This window comes from Meles meles, chromosome 5 (assembly GCF_922984935.1).
Source record: "Meles meles chromosome 5, mMelMel3.1 paternal haplotype, whole genome shotgun sequence".
In the NCBI taxonomy this organism is placed as follows: domain Eukaryota; kingdom Metazoa; phylum Chordata; class Mammalia; order Carnivora; family Mustelidae; genus Meles; species Meles meles.
Window position 1 is genome coordinate 95,158,381 of NC_060070.1, and position 21,256 is coordinate 95,179,636.

The window sequence follows — 21,256 nt, forward strand, 5'->3', positions numbered from 1 at the left end:
CCCCTAGTGGTGGTGATGATGGTGCATACCCTTGGCCCTCCCAGATTTGAGAAGGTACAAAGGGAGGGGCTGCCGGGTCATGGGGCTGGATTTCAAAAAAGGCAAATGTGACAGCCACCCCCACCCTCCCCCGGGCTCCGGAATCCCAGCGCCTCCTGTCCTTCGTAGCTGGAAAAGCCATTCACTTTCTCTAAGACTCAGTGTCTTACATTTTGGAAGGTTCTATTCTGAGGCACACCAGAGGCTTGGACAGTTTCTGGCAGTGGCGTGTGTCCAGCCAGCTTGAGGCTCACCAGGGGCCATCCTTGTCCTCCTGAATCCTCATGTGACCCCAGTTCAGGGACGTCTGTGACTCTGGCACTTGTCTTTTTTCTTAAACATTGGGTGCTGAGGAGAACTCTCCAGGGAGCATAGATCTTACCAGATGAAGTATTTACTTCAGACAAGAAAACAGAACGTCCAGGGGTCCTCCCTCTGCTTGTCCACATAGAGGTACCCGGATGAGTAGCTGAGGACAATGGCCGCCTCTGTGCAAAGGGGATTTCCTTATGGCCAAGGCTCAGCCGGAAGACACAAGGTCACCAATTCCAGGAAATGCCCCACCTTTTGGACATGATGACTTTCAAATAATTGTGTATGGGGGAGAGAGAGGGGCCTGAAGTGGGTGTGGACAATCTGTCAGGAATGAGAGGTGGCATTTTATGGATAGAAAACATTATCCCAGGGAACAGGATGACAAACAAGGTCTCCAGAGATGGCCAGATCTCAGTGCTCCTCACCAAGGCCCTGTTCCTCGCTCCTCTTTTTCTTGGAATCCCCCATATACGATCTTTGCCTCTGGTTAGATAATTGTCTCAGCTAAGCTCTGGGCAGGATGTCTCCTCACAGAGGCGAACTAACACGGGTTGATTTGTACTAGCATAGTAGAAGTGACCCCCAAGTCTGAAGTTCTTGCTTTGCGCCAGTCACTGTGCCCAGGTGTACGTTTGTGTATGAGAACGTCTAATCCTCGTGACAAGCCAGTGAGGAGATACTATTTACTCTCACAGTGTGCAGAGGAGGCAGGTTCAGGGAGATGAAGAAACTGGATGAAGAAATTTCCAAAGCTGATAGAGACGGGCTTCAGACTCAGCTGTGATACTGAGATGGAAAGCCCACAGCTGCTCAAAGGGCCACCATGGGAGCAGGATTAAGGGCGACCTGTCAGAAAGGCCACATCCAGGCCCCACCCCAGACTTCCTGAGTTGAATTCTGCATCTTAATACGGTGCACAGATGGGTTAACGCACACCCTGAAGTTGGAGAAACTACATTATCGCACTTTCAAAGCCCGTCACCGCATATTCGCGCGCACAAACCCAGAGCCCCCTCATCATTCAGAATAGCCTAGAAAGCAACCCAAGTGTCCATGAATGGATAATGGGTAAACAAAATGTGGGATATACGTACAATGGGTCATTATTCAGACTTAAGAAAGGAAGGAAATTCTCACGCCTATTACCACAGAGGTAAATTTTTAGGACATTCTGCTAAATGAAGTCTGTCAGTCACGTAAGGGCAAATACTGTATGATTTCACTCACACAAGGGACTTAAAGTACTCGAAGTCATAGAGCGGAAGTACAATAGCAGTTGCCAGGAGCTGGGGGAAGTGGGGAAATGGAAGTTGTTGTTTAATAGGTAGTGATTTTCAGGGTTTTCTAAAAAGATTTTCTTTATTTATTTGAGAGAGAGAGATAGCGACAGAGACAGCAAGAGAGAGCACAAGCAAGGAGGAGAGGGAGAAGCAGGTTCCCCACTGAGCAGGGAGCCCAATGCGGGGCTCCATCCCAGGACCCTGAGATCACGACCTGAGCTGAAGGCAGATGCTCAACTGATTGAGCCACCCAGATGCCCCTGATTTTTAGTTTTGCAGGGTGAAAAAGTTCTGCAAATGGGTTGCGTGGGAATGTGGATCTATTTAAGACTACTGAACTATACACTTAAAAGCAGTTAGGATGGTAAATTGTGTGCACATTTACCACAAACATGTTTTTAAAAGCTCATTACTACACGTTGCGTTTAAAATGGTAGAAGGTCAGCCTTGGGAACTGAGCGGCAGCTTAGGGGAGGATAAGCTGATGAGGGAGATTGGAGTTCATCTCTCCAATGAGGGGGTCTTTGGCCTTTGGGTTATACGAAGATATTATATCTCAAAGGCAGATCTAGAGAGGAAAAGTGGGGCCCTTTGGAGTGGCAGTGGGAGTTTCCCGGAAGATGGAGCATGAACTCCACCAGCAGTTTTGGGGGTCACTGGCTTATCCCCTGACCAGCCTCTGACCCCAGGGCAGATAGAGGGGCTTTGTTAGGGCCACCGCAGTGAGGACCAACCTGGCATAGCGGTAGGGCACAGCTGTGGCCATGAATGCTAGGAAAGTCTGGAACAGAGGTACAGCTGACCCCACTGCCGAGATCACCTCATGCTTGGGCTTTCCCCCCACAGACCTGAGTAACTAGAGCTCTACACTGACCCTGTGGGTTCACAGGACGCATAAGGGTTTCTCTCCTATCTATCTGAGCCAGTTGCCACATACAGTCACACAAGGGGAAGCCCACACAGGAGTCTGGGAGGAGAGACACACAGTATCTAGCTCCCAAGTCACGAGAGAAATAATGAAAAAGACGAAGAAAACCGAGGTCAAATGAAAGACACGAAAGCAGGAAAGAGGAAGGATGTATAGAAAGTTAGAAAAGAAAATCTTGAAAGTAAGATCAAGCATCTTATATATGGCATGAAATGTGAATAAATTTGTGCTCCCCTAATCAAAGTCAGATTTACTCAGGTTGGGTTTAGAAGAAAAAAAAACTTCAAACACATGTTGTTTATAAGAGAACCATTAACACAAAGTACTACGTTAAAGGCTAAACAAAGAACAAAGATCAGGCAAACATAAATATTAAAACAGGATTGGGGGTGTCTGAGTGGCTCAGTCCATTAAGTGTCGGACTCTTGGTTTTGACTCAGGTCATGATGCAGGTCAGGGTCATGAGATTGAGCTCTGAGTAGGGACTGAGGGCAGAATCTGCTTGAGGTTCTCTCTCCCTCTCCCTCTATTCTTCCTCTGCTTATGCTCTCTCTAAATAAATAGAGAGAGATAGAGAGAGAGAGAGATAGATAAATACCTTAACTCCCCCCCCCCCAAAAAAACCAAAAAACCAGCATTGGTCATTGGAATAGATGACAAAGAATTAAAATTAAAAAGTACAAAGAAAAGCAAAAAGCGACATTCTATAATGCCAGAAAGTACCAATGAAGCTCTAACAATAGTGACAGACTGAGTAAAATAGCACTTAGATATCTTTTCTAAAAATCAGTGGCAAAAGATGCCATTACAGTGGGACAAATAAATAAAAAAAGCAAAAAAACTTATGTGCCAGGCCCTGTTTTAGATTAACAGATCTAATTCTCCTAGCAATCAGGAAATCAGTACTATTATTATCACTCTACAGGTGAAGAAGTGGAGACACAGAATTCCATCAGTTTCCCAAAATGTCATAACATGACCTGTCTCTGGGACCTGAGGTGGCCTCAGAAAGGAATAAGTAATAATTCCTATAAGGAGTAAAGGAGTATTTATCACCCTCTTTCATTGAGTTAATCTCCCATGGACTTCCCAAAGCCCACACAAAACCACCTGGATAATCTGTCAGCAAAAAGTTAAATGACATCCATGGCCCCATCATCTCTATCAGCCTGTGATTGTGACACACAGACACAGACACACACACACACACACACACAGACACACACACACACACACACACACATCCCTTCTGGAATGTGTTCTAGTCTGATGCTCAAGTTTAAATGAATCCTTTGAGCACATGCATCCTATGCAGCCTTCAAACCTGTCTTAGCCTCATTGTCGTCAGTTTCAGAGTGGACTTTCAGGCTTAAAGGCGGCCATTTAGTTGAGGAGGGAGACTGGGGGATGTTCCCTTGAGCACCACTGATGTCAGAGTGTGCTAAGTGGTAGCCCAGTAGACACACTGATATCCATTTATGTTAACCCCTCCCCCACATTTGCAACATTTCCTCAAAGGCCCTAAAAAAAGTTTTTTTAAAAGCAATTTCCAGGGGTGCCTGGGTGGCTCAGTGGGTTAAGCCGCTGCCTTCAGCTCAGGTCATGATCTCAGGGTCCTGGGATCGAGTCCCGCATCGGGCTCTCTGTTCAGCAGCCTGCTTCCCTCTCTCTCTGCCTGCCTCTCTGTCTACTTGTGATCTCTCTCTGTCAAATAAATAAATAAAATCTTAAAAACAATTTCCATCTGTGACATTCCCAGGAAATCAGAAAAATTTGACAAGGAAAAATAGAGTAGACATGGGTGTACTCACCGAGGGATGAACAATAGACTCTAAATTCAAGTTCAGCGTAGCTTGGGAAAAATAAATCACAACAATCATGAAACACAATGTGGTTCTCCTTGGGGATTTCATTTCTTTAGGATTGAGTTGCTTTGCCTGAAATGTAAATATGAGAGTTTAGAGATAGAAGAATTTGTTTATCAAACAGAGGGAGAACAAGCAAACCCCGTTTCGAAGGTCACATGACTAAAAGAGGAGAATGGAAGGAACATGAGGGTATCAACTGGAGAAAAGAGCCTCTGCTCCAGACCGGGGGCTGAGGAAATGGTCGGGTCGGAAAGAGTGGGGGTTGCGGATGGCTGTGTACCAAGGACAAAGGTAGCAGATGTTTGGGTACTTTTCCTTTATACATAGAGAAGGAGAGAGGGAATAAAAGAGAAGGGAAGGGCAGAGCAGGAAAAAGAGAAAGACTACTGAGCAAGAAATACTTCAAACGTCGTGATCCAGTACACACAGTAACTGGACAAAAGGACTCAGAGTATAATACTTATCTTTGCTACATGCCTCACACTCTGATATTTTCAATTTGATCCTATCTTAACTTACCCTATTTTTCCTTCGAATTCTGATAGCAACCCATTAAAATTGACCTCATGATGCATATTAATGGACTATGACTCATTAGTATGAAAAATCCTGGACTTCATCATAAAAATATAAGTTGTATTTTATAGTCTTTTATAGTAATATAGTACACAACATAGAATATTCATATCACATGTCCCATTTTATGCCCTGATTTTTGATAGCTACTTCTGTATAATGCTGGTGATAAAGATGACGTTTTTTGGTGATTAGATTGATCATTACTGCATTTAAAAAGTTGAGTATTGGGATGCCTGGGTGGCTCAGTCATTAAGCATCTGCCTTTAGCTCAGGTCATGATCCCAGGGTCCTGGGATGGAGCCCCGCGTCAGGCTCCCTGCTAAGCAGGAAGCTTGCTTCTCCCTGTCCCACTCCCCCCCCCCCCGCCCCGCTTGTGTTTCCTCTCTTTGCTGTGTCTCTCTCTGTCAAATAAATAAATAAAATCTTTAAAAAAAAAATAAGTCGAGTATCAGTTTGCATCATTCCAACCCTCCCGGGTCTGGTTCTTTTGTGAAAAGAGCAGGAGATCAAGAGACAGAAGATACAGATTAAGATCTAAGAGCACCATGAACTGCATATCCTTGGGTAAGTCACTTATCTTCATTGAGCCCAATATTCCCCATCTATGAAATGGGGACAGTTCTGCCTCCTCTTATTTTCTCACAGACTTTCCCGTGAAGGGCCACAGGGGTGCAAAGCTGCAGTGGTTTCACGCTGGTCATGGATAGAGCCCAGAGGGCAGCCATCAGGAAGGGCAGGCCTTGGCCCAGGTATGCAGCGAGTGCCAGGGACCGTGGCCAGTATAACGCACAGATGGGAGCCGAGACTCACATGCCAGGGAGAATTGTGTTTCAATCACTGGCTGCTGGCTGCCTCCTTTTCCTCTTCCCCAGTGGAGAAGAGGAAAGCATAAGGCCCTGGAAAACTGACCCAGTCTGCAGATCTGGCAATCAAAATACATTTTTAAAATTCTGCAACTCAATGGCTTTTGGAAAATGCTTTGCAATTTAGGTTACGAGAAGAGATGAATCTCAACCAGAGGCATGTGCTGTAGGGTCTTTGTTAGAAGGGAACAGGCTTTTGTGGGTTTGAGCAGACCCAGCCTGGTGATAACAACTGCTCCTGGGATGAATTGGGTACTTAGGAGGCAATTTAACCTTTTCAGGCCCCACCTTAGTGTGCTCAACTAGCTGCTTCCAGATAGAGGCAGTTAATTGAGGGGATGAGATACAGTAACTGAAGGGTTACTGAGCCTCCCTTGACCTCTGACAGCCAGGGAGGGACCCAGGTGTTAGACAAACTAAGAGCTAACTCTATATTCGCTCCACCATTTCCCAGTGGTGGTCTTGGTCAGAATTAGCAGGAATTATAATGTCCCCAGATGGCCACGTCTAGTCCTTTTGTATAGGCCACTGGCCAATACTGCCCACTGTCCCCATATTCCCGCAGCTTCCCTAGGGACAGTTTTTGATGAAATTAACATTCATCTCTCTGTTGACCTATTTAGTGACAACAAACTCACAAGCCAATAGAGATGTAGCACAAGTCAATAGAGATTCCACTATGGGGAAGGGAATGTTCTCTGGATGCAGGAGAAGAAGAATAGGGATTGCCTCCACAATAAGGGTGAGGGGTGAGTTCTCCACTTGCAGAAGAATGTCACCATGTTGATGGAAAGGTAATATTAAAAATACTTGACAATCAGTTTGTTTGGTCATACCACTGGCCTGGCCAATCAGAACAGAGATACCAGCTGAAGATCATCTCAGCTTTTGGGGTTCCTAGGTTTTGGGAGATATCTGAAGACAAACTTCCCTTACCTATATCAACAATCTTTCATTAACCCTCAGCTCACAGCTGTTCTCATCCATGAGGAGCCAATGGACAGTTTAACTTGGCAAATGGTGAAAAAAAAAAGCTCCCAATTCACCCAGTTAAAAGCAGGGAGAAGAACTCCGGATTCAAGACAATATATCTTCAGTAGGGTCCCTTTAATTGTAAATCCTCTCCAGGTTCCTATTCATGCTACTTTCCTGGATTAAATGGCAGACAGCCTCCGAGAAATGCAGAGACAAACAGGCACAGAAGAAAGAAAATGATCTGATGTTGTTCTCAATTTCCTTCTCTTTTTAAATTGTAAATCCTGGATAGTCTCTACTAAAACTCACCAACATGAATGAGCCAGCTGTGTCTTAGAAAAAGCTGGGAACTATGATCTCATGCTCAGTACAAACCCCGGGGTGATGAGCAACTTCCCATCTTCTCTGGCCCTATTTTCCTGTCTGCGAAGTTAGAAGACAGGGAGAGGGAAATCAAGTGTCCTGACATCATATGCCAGGAATAAGTCCTTAGGATTCCCAGCAGCACCGCATTTGTAGGGTGGGGGTTCAGCTTCCTTGAAGACATTCTCTTGCGGAATGATTGCGCCTCAGGAACCACCATTGTGAAAATGACCTGAAACAGACCAGGGAACTGTTCTCCCAGATCTTAGGTACCGCCAGTGCTCCAAATCAACTGCTTTCCTGGAAACCCTTCATCAGCCCTGACCTGGCCCAGACTTTATTGGCAAGGAAGCAGGGGTGGGGGTGGGGGTGCTGAGTAGTGAAGAGGAGCAAATGAGCTCACATGCCTTTGCAAGGTTAGAAGCATGTTCACACAGGGGCCAGGTCTGGAGGTCTGGTGCCCCAATGTCATCATCAAGTTGTGACTTCCAGCTCCATCTAAGTAGGGCAATAGTGGGACTCATTCTGGAAATGACTTATTTCCTAAGCTCTATACAGCTCTGCCTTTTCATGCCGTCTGATATCCTTAGCCCCTTTCGCCTGGGAACCTTAGCCTGGATAGTCTCCTGGCTCCTCCTGGGGAGGAGGAAGGAGAGATGACAATGTGAGTCCACACTTGGTCAGTCTCTGAGCAGGTGACTCCTCCTGCCTCCAGCCCAGGGCTCTGCTCCCCACTTCAGCCTGGTGCTCAATCCCTCCCCTTAGCATTGCCTAGGGGAAAAAGTTCCCTGGGGTATTTGTGCCTCATCCCCTCCAGTGGTTCTTATCCCTGGCTGCACTCCAGAACCATCACCTGGGAAGTTTCTTGTTTTTCTTTTTCAATTTGCTTGTTGCTTTAAAATCACCCTAGACCCATTGAACTAAAACATCTTGGGGATGGGAACCAAAATTCTGTATCCAGCCAAGCTGTTTCTGGTGCATAGGGAGGTCTGAGGTCTGCAGATCTGTATCCTCAGCAATCTAATGCAGCAATCTACATTCCCCTGCATTCTAGTACCTTCCATCACCAGCCTATAGCTCTCTCTACTAAAGAAAGCATATAGAAACAGAAGCTTGAGGGGATTTATTTAGGAAGCATACAGTCAATGGTGAATGAATGAATGAATGGATTAATGGAAGTGTGGGCTCTGAGGTGATCTTAATAACATTTTGTTTGTTTGCTTGTTTGTTGAGAGAGAGAGAGAGAGAGAGCGAGCTCAAGTGAGGAGGGGCAGGGGGAGGAAAAAAGAGTATCTTAAGCAGGCTCCACACTCTGCACAGGGCTGCACGTGGGGCTCAATCTCAGGACCGTGAGATCATGACCTGAACCAAACTCAAAATGCTGAAGAGACTGAGCCCCATGGGTGCCCCCTACTCAATAGTTTCTAAAATAATCCAATAGTGGAGGCTGTTACTTGAGATTGTATTTTATGTCTCATCTAGTATCAAATATGCTGCACACGTAGGCGCTGACAAACACGGAGTGTTTTCTGCAGCCCTCCAACTGTGCTCTGCCCTCGCAAACTCAAACGAGTCATGTCCTTGGCCCCAAGAAGCTCGGGAAGGTGCCAAACACAGACTGAAAAACATCAACGTAAAAACCACTATGTACTGAGTATGGGCTGTATACCAGGCAGAGTTCTCAGGGCAGTCAATGGGTTAACTCGCTTCGTCTGCCTCTCACAATGATCCCATGATGTAGGTATTTTCATCCTAATTCATAGATGAGAAAACGAGGGCCCAGCGGATTTCACCCAGGACACGTAGCTAGTAAGGAACAGAGCCAGATCTGTCCCTAAGTTGTCTCCCAAGTGAGCCACAGTATGCAAGGGATAAGCATAGCTAGAGCTGAGGACGGAGGGAAAGTGGGGTGAGTTTGGGAGGGCCCAGGGTCCGTGGCCAGACTCGGAAGGATGGGTGATGCTTTCATGTGTAATGGAGAAAGGAAAGAGAACCTCAAGCGTAGGACAACAGCATCAGCAGAGGGAACTAAAAAAGCCCAAAGGGTGAGGTTTAGCAGTCCCCTGTGAGCCTCCTGGGAGTTCCCTTGAGCAGCCTGACCAACCACAGTGACGTAGGCCCAGCCATGGTCCCCAAGAGGGCATTGTTCTCCCAAACAATGACTGGCCCCAAAGAAGGCAGAGTTATTTCTGCTGTGACTTGGAAAGAGAATTTGGTGGCATCAGGGCTTGGGTGATTCCCTCCTTCCTATAGGAGACTGGGGTGGAAAGAGGACCAACTTCAAAGCAAAACAGGCTTGTGTTCTGATTCGAGCTCCAGCCCTAACGATGGGTGAGACACTTTGCCCCACGGAGCCGCAGTCTGCTGGCAGGAATGACAAGGATAGTAGCATTCGCACTGCAGCATCGCTGTGGACATTGGGGATCATGCCGGTGAAGGACAAAAGGACCTGGTCATCCCTGCAATTTGTTGTGGGTGAGCTGTGTCCCTCCAAAATTGGTATGCTGAAGTCTAACCCCCAGTACCTCAGAATGGGACCTGATTTGAAGATAGGGTCTTTAAAAAGTTAATTAAGTTAAAATGGGGTCATTACAGGGGGCCCTCATTTCATATGACCATTGACCTTATAAGAAGAGGAGACTAGCACGCAGACACAGAGGAAGGTACATGGGGAGATCCCAGAAGGTGAGGATGATCTACCAGCCCGGGAGGGAGGCCTCTGAAGAGATCACCCCTGCTGACCTGTTGGTCTCCAAGTTTAAGCTCCAGGTCTGTGAGGAAATAGATTTCTGTTGTTTATACCGTCTAGTCTGTGGGACTTTGTTATGGCAGCTCTGGAAATCTAATTAGAATTCAATAAACACGATAGTCCCCTATTTTTAATTTAGAAAGGGTGAGTGTGACCCTCTGGTCTGCTGCTCAACATTTGAGCGCTTATTCTGAGTCTGTTTTTATGAAAGCTGAAAACTGAATTATTGGTGTTTCCAAACAGAGCATAAACACACACTGTCCAAAATGGAAGACAAATTAGAGTTCATCTCTATTTTCAGCACCGCCCCCAGCCTCCCACACCCCTTAGTTTTTCAGACGAGGAAGCTGAGGCCTCGCAAGGGCTGTCAGCCTCAAAGTCAGGACTAAGGAGGTCAGCTGAGCATTCTTAAAATTCTAGATAATAATAGTGTCCTAGAGTCGGGCAAGCCATTTCTGATATGATTATGGACAGTAATTGTCATCAAAGATGATGCTGAGAAGTACGTACGTAAGTCCTTGTAATTTATGAGGTGTGCTTCCTCTGTTCCAGGCATGATGCTGAGCTCCCTCCAAGGATCACATCACATAACCCTCTCAATGATCCTGTGGTACCTCTCAATCCTCTCCACTTTTCAGAGGTAGAAGTGGAAAGTTAGAAGAAAGAGTAACTCACCAAGGCCACACAGCTGACACACAGTAATGACAAAATCATAAGTTAAGCAGTCCGTCCCACTAGGTCACCCTTTGGGTTGCAAGGCCTTCCTGGTGGGATATCAAGAGGAATAAATGGAAAACTTTCTCTATATGGACACTGGATCAGGCAACTGGAACCAAGAGTTCTAGCCTCGCTCTGTCACTAACCAGTTGTGTGATCTGGGGCAGGTCCCTTTATCTTTCAGGGACTCAACTGTGTTATCAGCAAAGACAGAGAGTTGACTGTACCGTGGTATGGGAGTTGGCCTCTGAAGTCCCATTACTGTTTAAAGAGTGTAAAATTTCTCATGTTTATTTCAAAAGCAAGGTAACCTCACTTGGACTTCTGAGCCTAAACATAACTCTCTCTTGGATTTATCCCACCCACCGCTGACTTACGATACAGTTCAGGTCTTCACTGCCCCTCACCTGCACCACTGCAATGGCTTCCGTTCTTTCCCTCCTGCCCCATCATCTACATGGATACAGGGTTAATCTTCCAGAAATGCCCTTCTCGCATATTCCCTGTTCAGCTCCCCAGAAGCAATTGCTTTCATTGATACTCAAGGCCTTCCAGGACCTGGATTTTATATTCCAGAGCAGGCATAGTTAATAAGCATTGATCAGATTTTCACCACTGAAGGGGGCTCATTTTTCATAGTTGAAAATAATGTAAGGGATTTCCAGTGTCCTTACATAAGCGGAAATGCAAAAATGGATCTTTGAGAATTAATCCTGGCAGTGGGGAGGGGCAGGTCTTATTGTCAAACTACTTTTCAGTGTTTGGCAAAACCAAAATAATCCTGCCATTTTCTTGGTTTGGCAATTTCCATCTTTCGCTGCCTCTGAGACTCAGGAAAATCGCTGCATATTCAAATTCTATCCTCCTGGCTGGAGGTTCCTTGATCTCTTCAGCTATAAATAGTCTCTACTTCCTCCTAACACCTGCTCTTAATCGAGGCCCTGACCTTCCTCCTTGTATTCTATTTATTGTTCTAAGTATATCATGGAGCAATTCTATTTATTCCCTTACTCATGTATGCTTTTCTGTATTCATTCACCGCACAAACATTGGTTAAGCCCTGCTAAGTGCAGGAACTCTGCTAGGTACAGAGGAAGCAACAGAAAAACAAGGGACTGTTCCTGTCTCTGTGGGGCTAAGAGTCTAACGGAAGAGATGAGCATCATTGTAGAAGCCGTGACACAATTCATTGTTTCACTATGACCGTGAAAGTGTGACCAAGGAGAGCAATCAGAACACTAGTCCATTGTTGAGCACTTACTATGTGCCAGGCACCAAGTTAAGCATTGACTATATGAAATCTTTTTATTCTCACAGCAATTCCAGTGCAAGGGGCTTAGTATGATAGCTAATGAACAGTGTGATAGGAACTGAGCTGTGCCACAGAATGGTTGAGTATTTTGCCCCAAATCACACAGCTAGTAAGTGGCAGAGCCAGAATGTGAACCAGAGAAATGTTACTGCAGAGCCCCTTTTAACCACTGTGCTCAAATGTCTAATAAAGCTTGTTAGCACAGGGACTTGACCTAGTTCTGGGGATCTGTGGTCAGCATCCTGGAGAAAGTATTTAAGGGGGCTGAAATCTGAATTGTGAGTTGGAATTAGCTGAAAACAAAAGAGAGGTCAGAGGGAGAGGAGGGTGAGGGTTCCAGGCAGAAGGAAGATCTTGTGCAAAGGCCCTGAGGTAAAAAAAAAAAAAAAAAAAATGCATGGTACATTCAAGGAGCTGCGAATGGGCCAGAGTGTCTGAAGTACCAAAAGGAAGCAGGGAATGGTTATGGGAGGGCTTCTGAGGTGAGCAGAACCCAGGAAAGGCAGGGTAATTGTGACCACAGGAGTAGTAAGATTGATTAGGAAGACCATAGAGAGAGTAGAAATGACAGCCTAGGACTGAGGCCCACAGAATTCCAACAACCAAAGGTCTTGTCAAAGAAGATGACTGAGCCTAGATGTTTGGGAATGAGAGACCAGAAGGCAGGAAGGAACCAGGACTAGAAGAGAGTCTGGAACCAGGGCGCGTCAGGTTTTAAGAAGCAGAGTGTGGTCAACTACGTTCACTGGTGCTGAAAGGAGCATACAGAGGGGGATATGATTGCCTATTGGATTTGGACACATGATGTCTTCTCAGCAAGGGGGCTCTCCTTGGAGTGAGTGGGGAGGAAATCACATTGGGGGCAGTTGCTCAGTGAGTGGGAGATGAGGGCATAGAGTCAGTGAGTGTATAGAACTTAAAAAATTTGGTTGCAAGGTGGAAGAGAGAGTGGAGATTTTTCCCATACGTAACCAGCTTGGCTCTCCAGTCACACAGTAGTGGTGTTATAGTTGTGACTTTCTTTTTAAGAAAGGAGCTAATTGTATTGCACGGGAGAACTCTACCAAGGGGAGTCATGCCTCTTACTGACACATGGCCTGCAACTGGCTTACTAGACACGCTACTGTCCCCTTGGAAAGAAGCCCCTGGCGTGTCTCCCTCTTCCCTGCTTTGCATGTTCTGGGGTACAGACTACATGCTCACGTAGCTATTTTTTTTTTTAACATGTACTTCTGATTAAAATAGTAGGCGAGAGACTGAAATGACATATAAACATACATCATTCTATGACTGGAGGATAATTCAAAGCAGATTCCTTTTGATGGTATGTGCAAAATGGTAATACCAAATTTCAGAGGAATCGCAAGTTTTTCTGGGATTATCGCTCTTGGCTCATCCCATGAAGCACAGGGTACCATCTGTAACCTCTGTCCCGAACTGCAGAAATACAGATTAAAAATGCTGAAGTGTGGGGCGCCTGGGTGGCTCAGTGGGTTAAAGCCTCTGCCTTCAGCTCAGGTCATGATCCCAGGATCCTGGGATCGAGCCCCGCATCGGGCTCTCTGCTCAGCAGGGAGCCTGCTTCCTCCCTTCTCTCTCTCTGCCTCTCTCTCTCTGCCTACTTGTGATCTCTGTCTGTCAAATAAATAAATAAAATCTTTAAAAAAAAATGCTGAAGTGTGGGTGTCTGGGTGGCTCAGTGGATTAAGCCGCTGCCTTCGGCTCAGGTCATGATCTCAGGGTCCTGGGATCGAGCCCCGCATCGAGCTCTCTGCTCCGCAGGGAGCCTGCTTCCTCCTCTCTCTCTGCCTGCCTCTCTACCTACTTGCGATCTCTCTCTCTGTCAATTAAATAAATAAAATCTTTAAAAAAAAATGCTGAAGTGTAACTTTAAGAGCTGCCCTCGCAGACCTGTATTTTCAACTGCAGAGACGATAAGACTTATCTTTGCTGACATTATTTAATTAGATGATTCATCCCCCGCACATGCAGAACGAGAAGCTAAATATTTATTTAACACGAACACAAACCACAATGCCAATTAAAGGACTGCCTTGAAAACTTTTTTTCTATTTAATTTTCCCTTGCCTTGAACTAAGGTCCCGCAGGAGCATTGTGTTGGGGCGGCTAGGACTCTCAGATTACAGAGGAACATTTGTTTGTACACAATGGGGTCAAGTTTTCCAAAACACACTGCACATGTGTGCAGCGTTGATAACCTTTTATACTTCTTCCCTTGTTGTAAATCCCTGGAGGGTTTTAACCTTTAAGCAAGAGATTGCCATCTTGATGAAAACATGAAGTTCCTAAATCGGCTCTTATCTCATCTATCTTGCTACTTTCATTTGCCATGTGGAGGGGTTTCCCTAAGCCCCGGCAAAACAATGCCAGGGGTGCATTCCAGGGGCAAGGGAGGGTAGCCCTGTGGTTGGCTGTTGTGCTGGATAGAGTATCAGAGGGCTTGGGTATGGGTGCAAGCCTTCTAGTTCTGTGGTTCTACCCTTCAGCAAGTTGAGATGCAAAAGAATACTGGAGTATTAATCATAATAATAGTGAACCAACTGGAGCAGTCTCTGGTCTCTCTGCAGGAGCAGAGGCTTGGAGGCCATAATTCTAGAGAGTGGGGAGGTCCGTGGGAGGGTCTGAGGGAGGGTCCGAGGGCTGGGTGTCCGAGGCGGAGGTGAGTGGGAACCACACTGGGCATTCCTGGAGCTCAAGGCAGCCGTTTACAACATAACTTAAAATATTCCAACATTTTAAGAATTGGCAGGGCCACCTTAGCTTTCTGTGTCTCCTGCTTTCAGGATCCCTTACTCCCTCTGTCTCCTGAAACAAGGCAATGCTGTCCTTGGCCACTGATTTCATTTCTCTGAAATTTTCATGTCCCCCTCTAGGGATTCTGTTAGACTTCAAGAATAAAGTATGCGTATGATTCAAGATGAAAAAACTATTATTTTCCCCCCAAAACACAGTACCCTGAGAAATCATGAACATTCCAAGATTTCTCTAATCTGGACAGTGAGATGTTCATCAATGCCATTCTTCACGAGTCCCTGTCCTCCTTGGGATCTTGGTTTCTGAAGTCACTTAGCGCCTCTTCCTTTGCAGCACCTCCCCCAACCCTGCCCCGGTCTCTTATCACTCCAGCTTCTGCTCCCTTCTCTCCTCTGTACTCCCTTCCCTCCTCCTCCCCATCTGCAACTGCTCCACCGTTAGTCTGTCAAAAACTGTCCTGAGTCCTTGGTTCACACCCCTTGACACCCTCTCTCTTAAGGAGCTTGCTCACTTCTGTAGTCTTAGTTACCAAGTTACATGAAAATTCCCAAAGCTTTATGTCCACCCTGATCTCTTTGCTACATATCAGGAGGGGCTCCCCAACTGTACTATCCAAAATTCAGCTCACCCGAGACTGAATGTCATTCTTCTCTCCCACTGCTACCTCCTAACCTATTCTTCCCAGGTTTGCCAACGACTGGACTCTCACTCTCTGGGTTTCCGGATGCACCACGCCACAGGTAGTGAGCAGGAGAGGAAGCAGCAACTCAACCAGCCACTGAGTTCTGTCCCTGCCTCTGCTGTTGCCTGCTGTCCCCTGGCCACCACCCTGGTTTGGACATGATCACCCCACACCTGCTGATTGCAGCCATCTCCTGGATGGGCTTCCTCACTCCTTCCTCCACCTGCTCAATAACCCAACACACCATCAGCAGATGCATTTGCATGGAACGCTCTTTTCCATAGATTGCTGTCTACCGCATTCAAATTCTTCAAACTTTCTCAAGTGACCGAGGAATATTTGGGCTCCTTTACTGGTGAGCATGATCACCACAACCTCAATGTGAACCCAGCTCTGCCACATTTTTCTTCCACCACACTTGGATACAGAACAGACAGACCACTCACAAGCTTTCATTGTGCCTTCTTTTGCAAAAGGCGTCATAAATACCAACCGTAAATGTTGGTCAAATGGATTGCTTCTCAAACCATTCTTGGCCACTGAAATGTCCCATTCCTCCTTTCTGAGCTTTGCTCCTTCCAGATCATGCTATTTCCTCAGTAACAGCAACAGTTACTGTCATTTATCAAGCTCTTGCTACATACCAGGCATGAGACTAAGCACTCTGCGAGCTCTTGGCTCATTTAATCCTCAAATCCTATATTGGTAAAACTACCGTGGTCCCCCACTTTACAGGTGAAGGAACTGAGGCATGAGTAAATTAAATAACACACCCCAGGTCACACGGTAAAATAGTAATTCTATTGCCAAAGTCTGAACTCTTCGTCTTTAGAGCACACTGCGGCTGTTCTCGTCTCCTCCAGAGATGCGTCTTTCTCCCGACTGCCCTGCAAGTCTCTGCTGTGCAGATCCTTCTGCAGTGCTCTTGTGAGTGTCATAGCACAACATCGTCATTAGGCATGACTCTTAAGTCAGACTGTCTTAGCTGCAGTCCTGACTACACTAGTTGCTGCTTTTGCGTGTCTCAGGCAACTTACTTACAACCACGTGTCCCTTCATCAATAAGACTGCTACTGTAATAGCGCCTGCTGTATAGGTTATTGAACAACTAACTGAGTTAACAGTCTTTGCAAAGCACCAAGCAGCATGGCACATAGTAAGTGCTCAGCAAATATTACCAGTTATTATTAAAATTCCCAATGCCTATGTGTTGCCTCCTGTTATGTGCATGAGCTAACTGGGGCACCTGGGTGGCTCAGTCAGTTAAGTGTCTGCCTTTGGCTCGGATCATGATCCCAGGGTCCTGGGATGGAGCCCTACATGAGGCTCTCTGCTTACCAGGTGAGTCTGAACCTCGGCCTTTCCTCCCAGTTCATGCTCTCTCTCTCTCTCTCTTTTAAATAAATAAAATCTTAAAAAACAAACAAATAAACAACAACCAAAAAAAAAATGCGTGTACATTAACTAAAGGAGAGGATTCTTTGCCTCGGTAATTCCCTAGCACTTAGCAAGTCTACACAGCACAAATGTTTCCTCCAAACTCTGCCTCTGAAGGTTTTCACTTAGGGGATGATTTTTAGGAAATAGGCAAGATGTCAGTTATTGAACCTTCAGGACCGGAATCATGCAATGTGAGTTGAAACGCCGAGGGGGTAAATAACTTGTGAATTCATAGTGTACCTACAGCCCATGCAGATATTTTGGCCAACAGGCCTTCCTGCAGCATCTAATATGTGCCAAAACTCATGGGCACCAGGGACATGGATGTAAGCTGAGAGAGCCCTTCCCAGCACTCTACATGGGACACAAACATGACAGCGAGGAGCCACACTAGCTTGAACTATATTGAGAGATGTCGGTGGGGAGATGAGAGGATTCTAGGGGCACGTTTTATGATTTAAAAACAACCCTGATTTATTGTCTATCCATATGCAGATCCGTCCAGAAAGTGGCGGTTCACACAAAGCATAATTAGTATTTCAGTCTTTCTTCTCTTTCTGGGGATTGGGACACCCATGTTAAAGTCACGTGGAATAAAATGGATGGCCCCATAATCATTTGGCACTAGACGAGCACATCCTGTTTACCTAGAACATTTAATCTGGGTTTTGAAAAATCCGCAAGGACCAGTCTATTTGCAGTGAAGTCAGGGGTGTGGCATCGCCCTTGTCGGGGAGCTGGAAACTCTGCATTCTCACATGCAAGCGTGAGATGGGTCTGCTTCTGTCCTAGGCAGCAGCAGCCAGAATCCTAATACACATTGCTCACGTGCTCACAGCGCTGGCAATCCCGGCCCCAGCTTCTCAGGCACATGAAGAAGGGTTGCTTCTGCTTCTCCAATTACCCACTTTATCTCTTACAACTAGCTATATGAGAGAATTACTTCAGAGATTAAAAAATATATACAATGCCCAGAGATTCTGATTTTGTTGTTCCAGGGATGTGCCTAGGCATTTTTCTTTTCTTGTTAATTTCTGGGGTGATACCAATGGACAGCAAGTGTTGGAATCTGCAAAAATCTAGTCCAGGCAATAGTTTGATCTATTTACAGAATTCCAGCAAACCTGGGAATCCATGTTGCTCCAGAGCTGACAGGATCCAGCCAACCAGTTAATTCTCTATTAAACATGCTTCCCATCCTCACCTTATTGCCCAAAAATGGGGTTGGAAAGCCAGAGACCTGGGTTTTTTTCATATCTAGGTGCTCCCAAAAGATCTGTTGTGTGATGCTGGGCAAACCATTCGGTCTCTGAACCTTTCATTTTTGTGTTTCATAAAACGAGATAGGACATCTGCTTCTCCTGTGGTGGAGTGAAAGAAGGGGCCGGTCTCTGCCAGGGCTAGTGCCCTGCTGTACAGTGAAGAGCTTAATTAGATTAGCCAGACCTGGGAGAGGTATCCAGGCTGGCAAATTTAATAGGACGCTTAAGAAGCACTACAGAATGTCCAAATTTGGCAGGCCCAAGTGGCCTTCTTGTTTGGGCTAGAGAAACCTTGAGAAGGCCAAGAAATTACCAAAAAAAAAAACCTGAAAGTATTTTGTAATTACTCTTGGATTTGACAGTGCCTATATGTAACTTCTTTCCAAACCTTCTCTCTCCATGACCCATACCAACTTGTTCATAGTGATTTTTAATTCTTCACTTGTCTCATAACATTGTATGGGGGGGAAAAGCCTTTTTTACAGAAGGCTAGAAGAGGTTAAAAGTGAACTTATCTGTTAAAAAAAAAAAAATCATCCCCCCCCAAAAAATCATCCATTAAATAAAAAGGGAAATCTCTCCCACCTATCCTATCTTTCCTGGACCAACCACTTAATCTAATTAGCTTCCAGTTAGCTACCTAGCTATCCATTCATCCATCTATCTAATTCACTCTCCTCTCCTTTCCTTTCCTCTCCTCTCCTCTCTTTTCCTCTCCTCTCCTCCCCTCCCCTCCCCTTCCTTTCCTTTCTTTTTCATCTTTCATTTCCAAAACAAGGCTGCCTTTGACAGCCTTCAAGAGAGGGCCAAACCTCCAGTTGGAAAATCTAGAGTTTAACCCATGGGGAACTATTATTAATATTGCTTGACGAGGCCAAAATCATCACAAAAGTAGTAATGATAAAAATGAGTAAAACTCTTTCGTACTTGTCTAAGTACTAAAAGTGCTGTTCGCACCCCCCCCCCTTTGACATTTTATCTTTGAGTGAGAGAAGGTGCTGTTAAAGACAGATCAACGAATCAGACAGTGGGAATTTATTGTACTCTGTGCCCTGGCCTCTCCTGAGAGCTGAGAAGACAGAAACAACGGGGAAGACGCGCGACACACTCTGGATGGGGTAATTGAGGGAGGACAAGGAAAGAGTGGGCTCTGCAGAGCACGAGACATTGTTACAGCAGGAATGTATTCATGGGCCACTGATATAATCTGGATATGAAAGACCAAAAACCCGAGCCCTTTATGAAAGGGAAAACTGAGTGCCAGTGAAGGACATGGCGGGGCTTTCTACAGAGCATAAGGAAACACGGTTTAAGCAAGCCACACTTCAGAGAGACTCTCCTCCTCCTAGAATGCTCAAGACAAGTCTGCCCATCTCCGAAAGCTGGCACTTTTCTTATCTTCCTTCCTAGCACTGACCGTGAACTCTTCCCCTCCGTCATTGGTGAGAAGGGACTGCTGAACACTGTGGAGATCACCCCTTGTCCCCGTGACTGCCTGGGAGCTGACAGAGTTCACCATGTAGCCTCTTGCTTCGTCAGCACAACCGCAACATGGCTGCCTGGCCATGGACACACTCATGGCAGCCTTCACGAACGCTCTTGTCTTTAAGGTATTTTCTGGCTCAGGGATGAGAAAATTCATTAAACAAAAAAAAACTAAAAAAGGAAAGAAAGAGGAAAAGAAAAGAAAAGGAAGGGAGGAAAGAAAGTAAGAAAGAAAAGGGAAGAAAAAAGAAGGCTCTTTAGTATAGAGGAAACCCTTAAAAGATGCCAGCTGGTTACGTGATAACCAGTCTCCCTAAACACAGTCTCATCAACTTGGCCAACAGCCTGCAAACGCTCTTGACTAAATATGCTTTATGCAGGCAACATCCACGTCATAGCCACACAGAAGGAAATCAGGCAAAGAGGATCAGAACTGGGCGACGTCTTAAAAGAAGTGTCGAAGTGACTGAGTGCCCCTGAGGTCTTGCTACAGAGGGAGGTGAACCACTGCAGAAGACATGTTACCTGTCCGCCACCGCAGTCCCCAGGCTGGCTTCTGCTCTGATCAGACGCCTAAAACCATCCAGGTTTCCCCTATGAGGCCATCTGCCCCACGGTCTCCAAGAAAACCTATACCCGGTGAAGGCAAAGCCGAGCAGGATTCATTGTGAGGGCTCAGGCAGGACTGGCAGCTCCGTGCCGAGCTCAGCCTCACCGCTGTCCCGCGCCTCCCCTGCCGTGGTCCTCCGAGCCTCACAGCGCCATCCGTGAGAGGCTCGCTGCTGTTTGAAAAACAAGAAGTGATTTCCTGGTCCTCTTCCCCGGATGGCGTGTGCGATTTCCCTTACGCCCATGGGAAGTCCTTCAGATCCTTCTTATCTGGAAACCTCTCCACTGAGTGGCCAGACTTGTTTGGCCAATGCCCCTCGTCCTTGCTTTCCTTTCTCCAAAGGAAAAAAATGAGGAAAATGAAACCAAAGCAAACCCCAAATGGGTTAGAGCTAAGGGGTGGTATAGGATGCCTTGTTGAGAACTTCGGAAGATGTTCACTAAATTAGATTGTGTTTTCAGAGTGGGAGGAAAACAATGATGAGTCCTTGTTTCTGGCAGTGTCAAGAAGTCAGAAAATTAAAAAAAAAAAAAATTCCCCAGCAGAGTATGAGAAGACCTAAAACTGTCATCAGTCCTAGCACTGGGCTTTAGAGAGCTGCCTTCAAATCTGCCACACGAAGGGGATGGCTGGTTTTCTCAGATTTCTGGGAAAACTCTATGGATATTTATGCCTCAAATGCTGTGATGCTTAAAACATCATCTTAATAACAACACTAATATTTCAAGGTAAGAAGAAACATGGAAAAGGGCCGGTTGGCAGACTGCAATCAGGTTGATGGGTTTAAAGATGAATTGTAATCAGAGTTTTTGAGCTGGAGGTGACCTACCCATCCTCATTTTACATGTCAGGAAACTTGGACCCAAGGAAAAACGGTAATTGCCCCAGGTCAGAACACAGACGAGAAGGAATAGATTATCATTCACTGGTTCTTACATGTTAGTGTGGGCAACGGTCAGTTTCTACTCCGGACCCTGGCCCCATGGGGAAGTTGACGTATCTGTCTTGCAAGTA

General features: G+C 45.9%; 1 protein-coding gene across 7 annotated transcripts in view; it reads right to left on the bottom strand.

Moving 5' to 3' along the window:
* ADGRF5 (adhesion G protein-coupled receptor F5) overlaps nucleotides 1-21,256 on the bottom strand; it is a 96,300-nt gene that overhangs the window by 47,292 nt on the left and 27,752 nt on the right. For 2 of the 7 annotated variants that reach the window (XM_046005214.1, XM_046005210.1), the window contains exons 1-2: nucleotides 20,158-20,439; nucleotides 4,374-4,499 (exon numbers count right to left, since the gene is read on the bottom strand). In XM_046005214.1, coding sequence (XP_045861170.1) covers nucleotides 4,374-4,475 — 102 coding nt within the window. In that variant the 5' untranslated portion in view covers nucleotides 4,476-4,499; nucleotides 20,158-20,439. Of the gene's footprint in view, nucleotides 1-4,373; nucleotides 4,500-20,157; nucleotides 20,441-21,256 lie in introns of those variants that run through there. The other 5 variants (XM_046005217.1, XM_046005216.1, XM_046005211.1 and 2 more) reach the window with 3 other exon arrangements.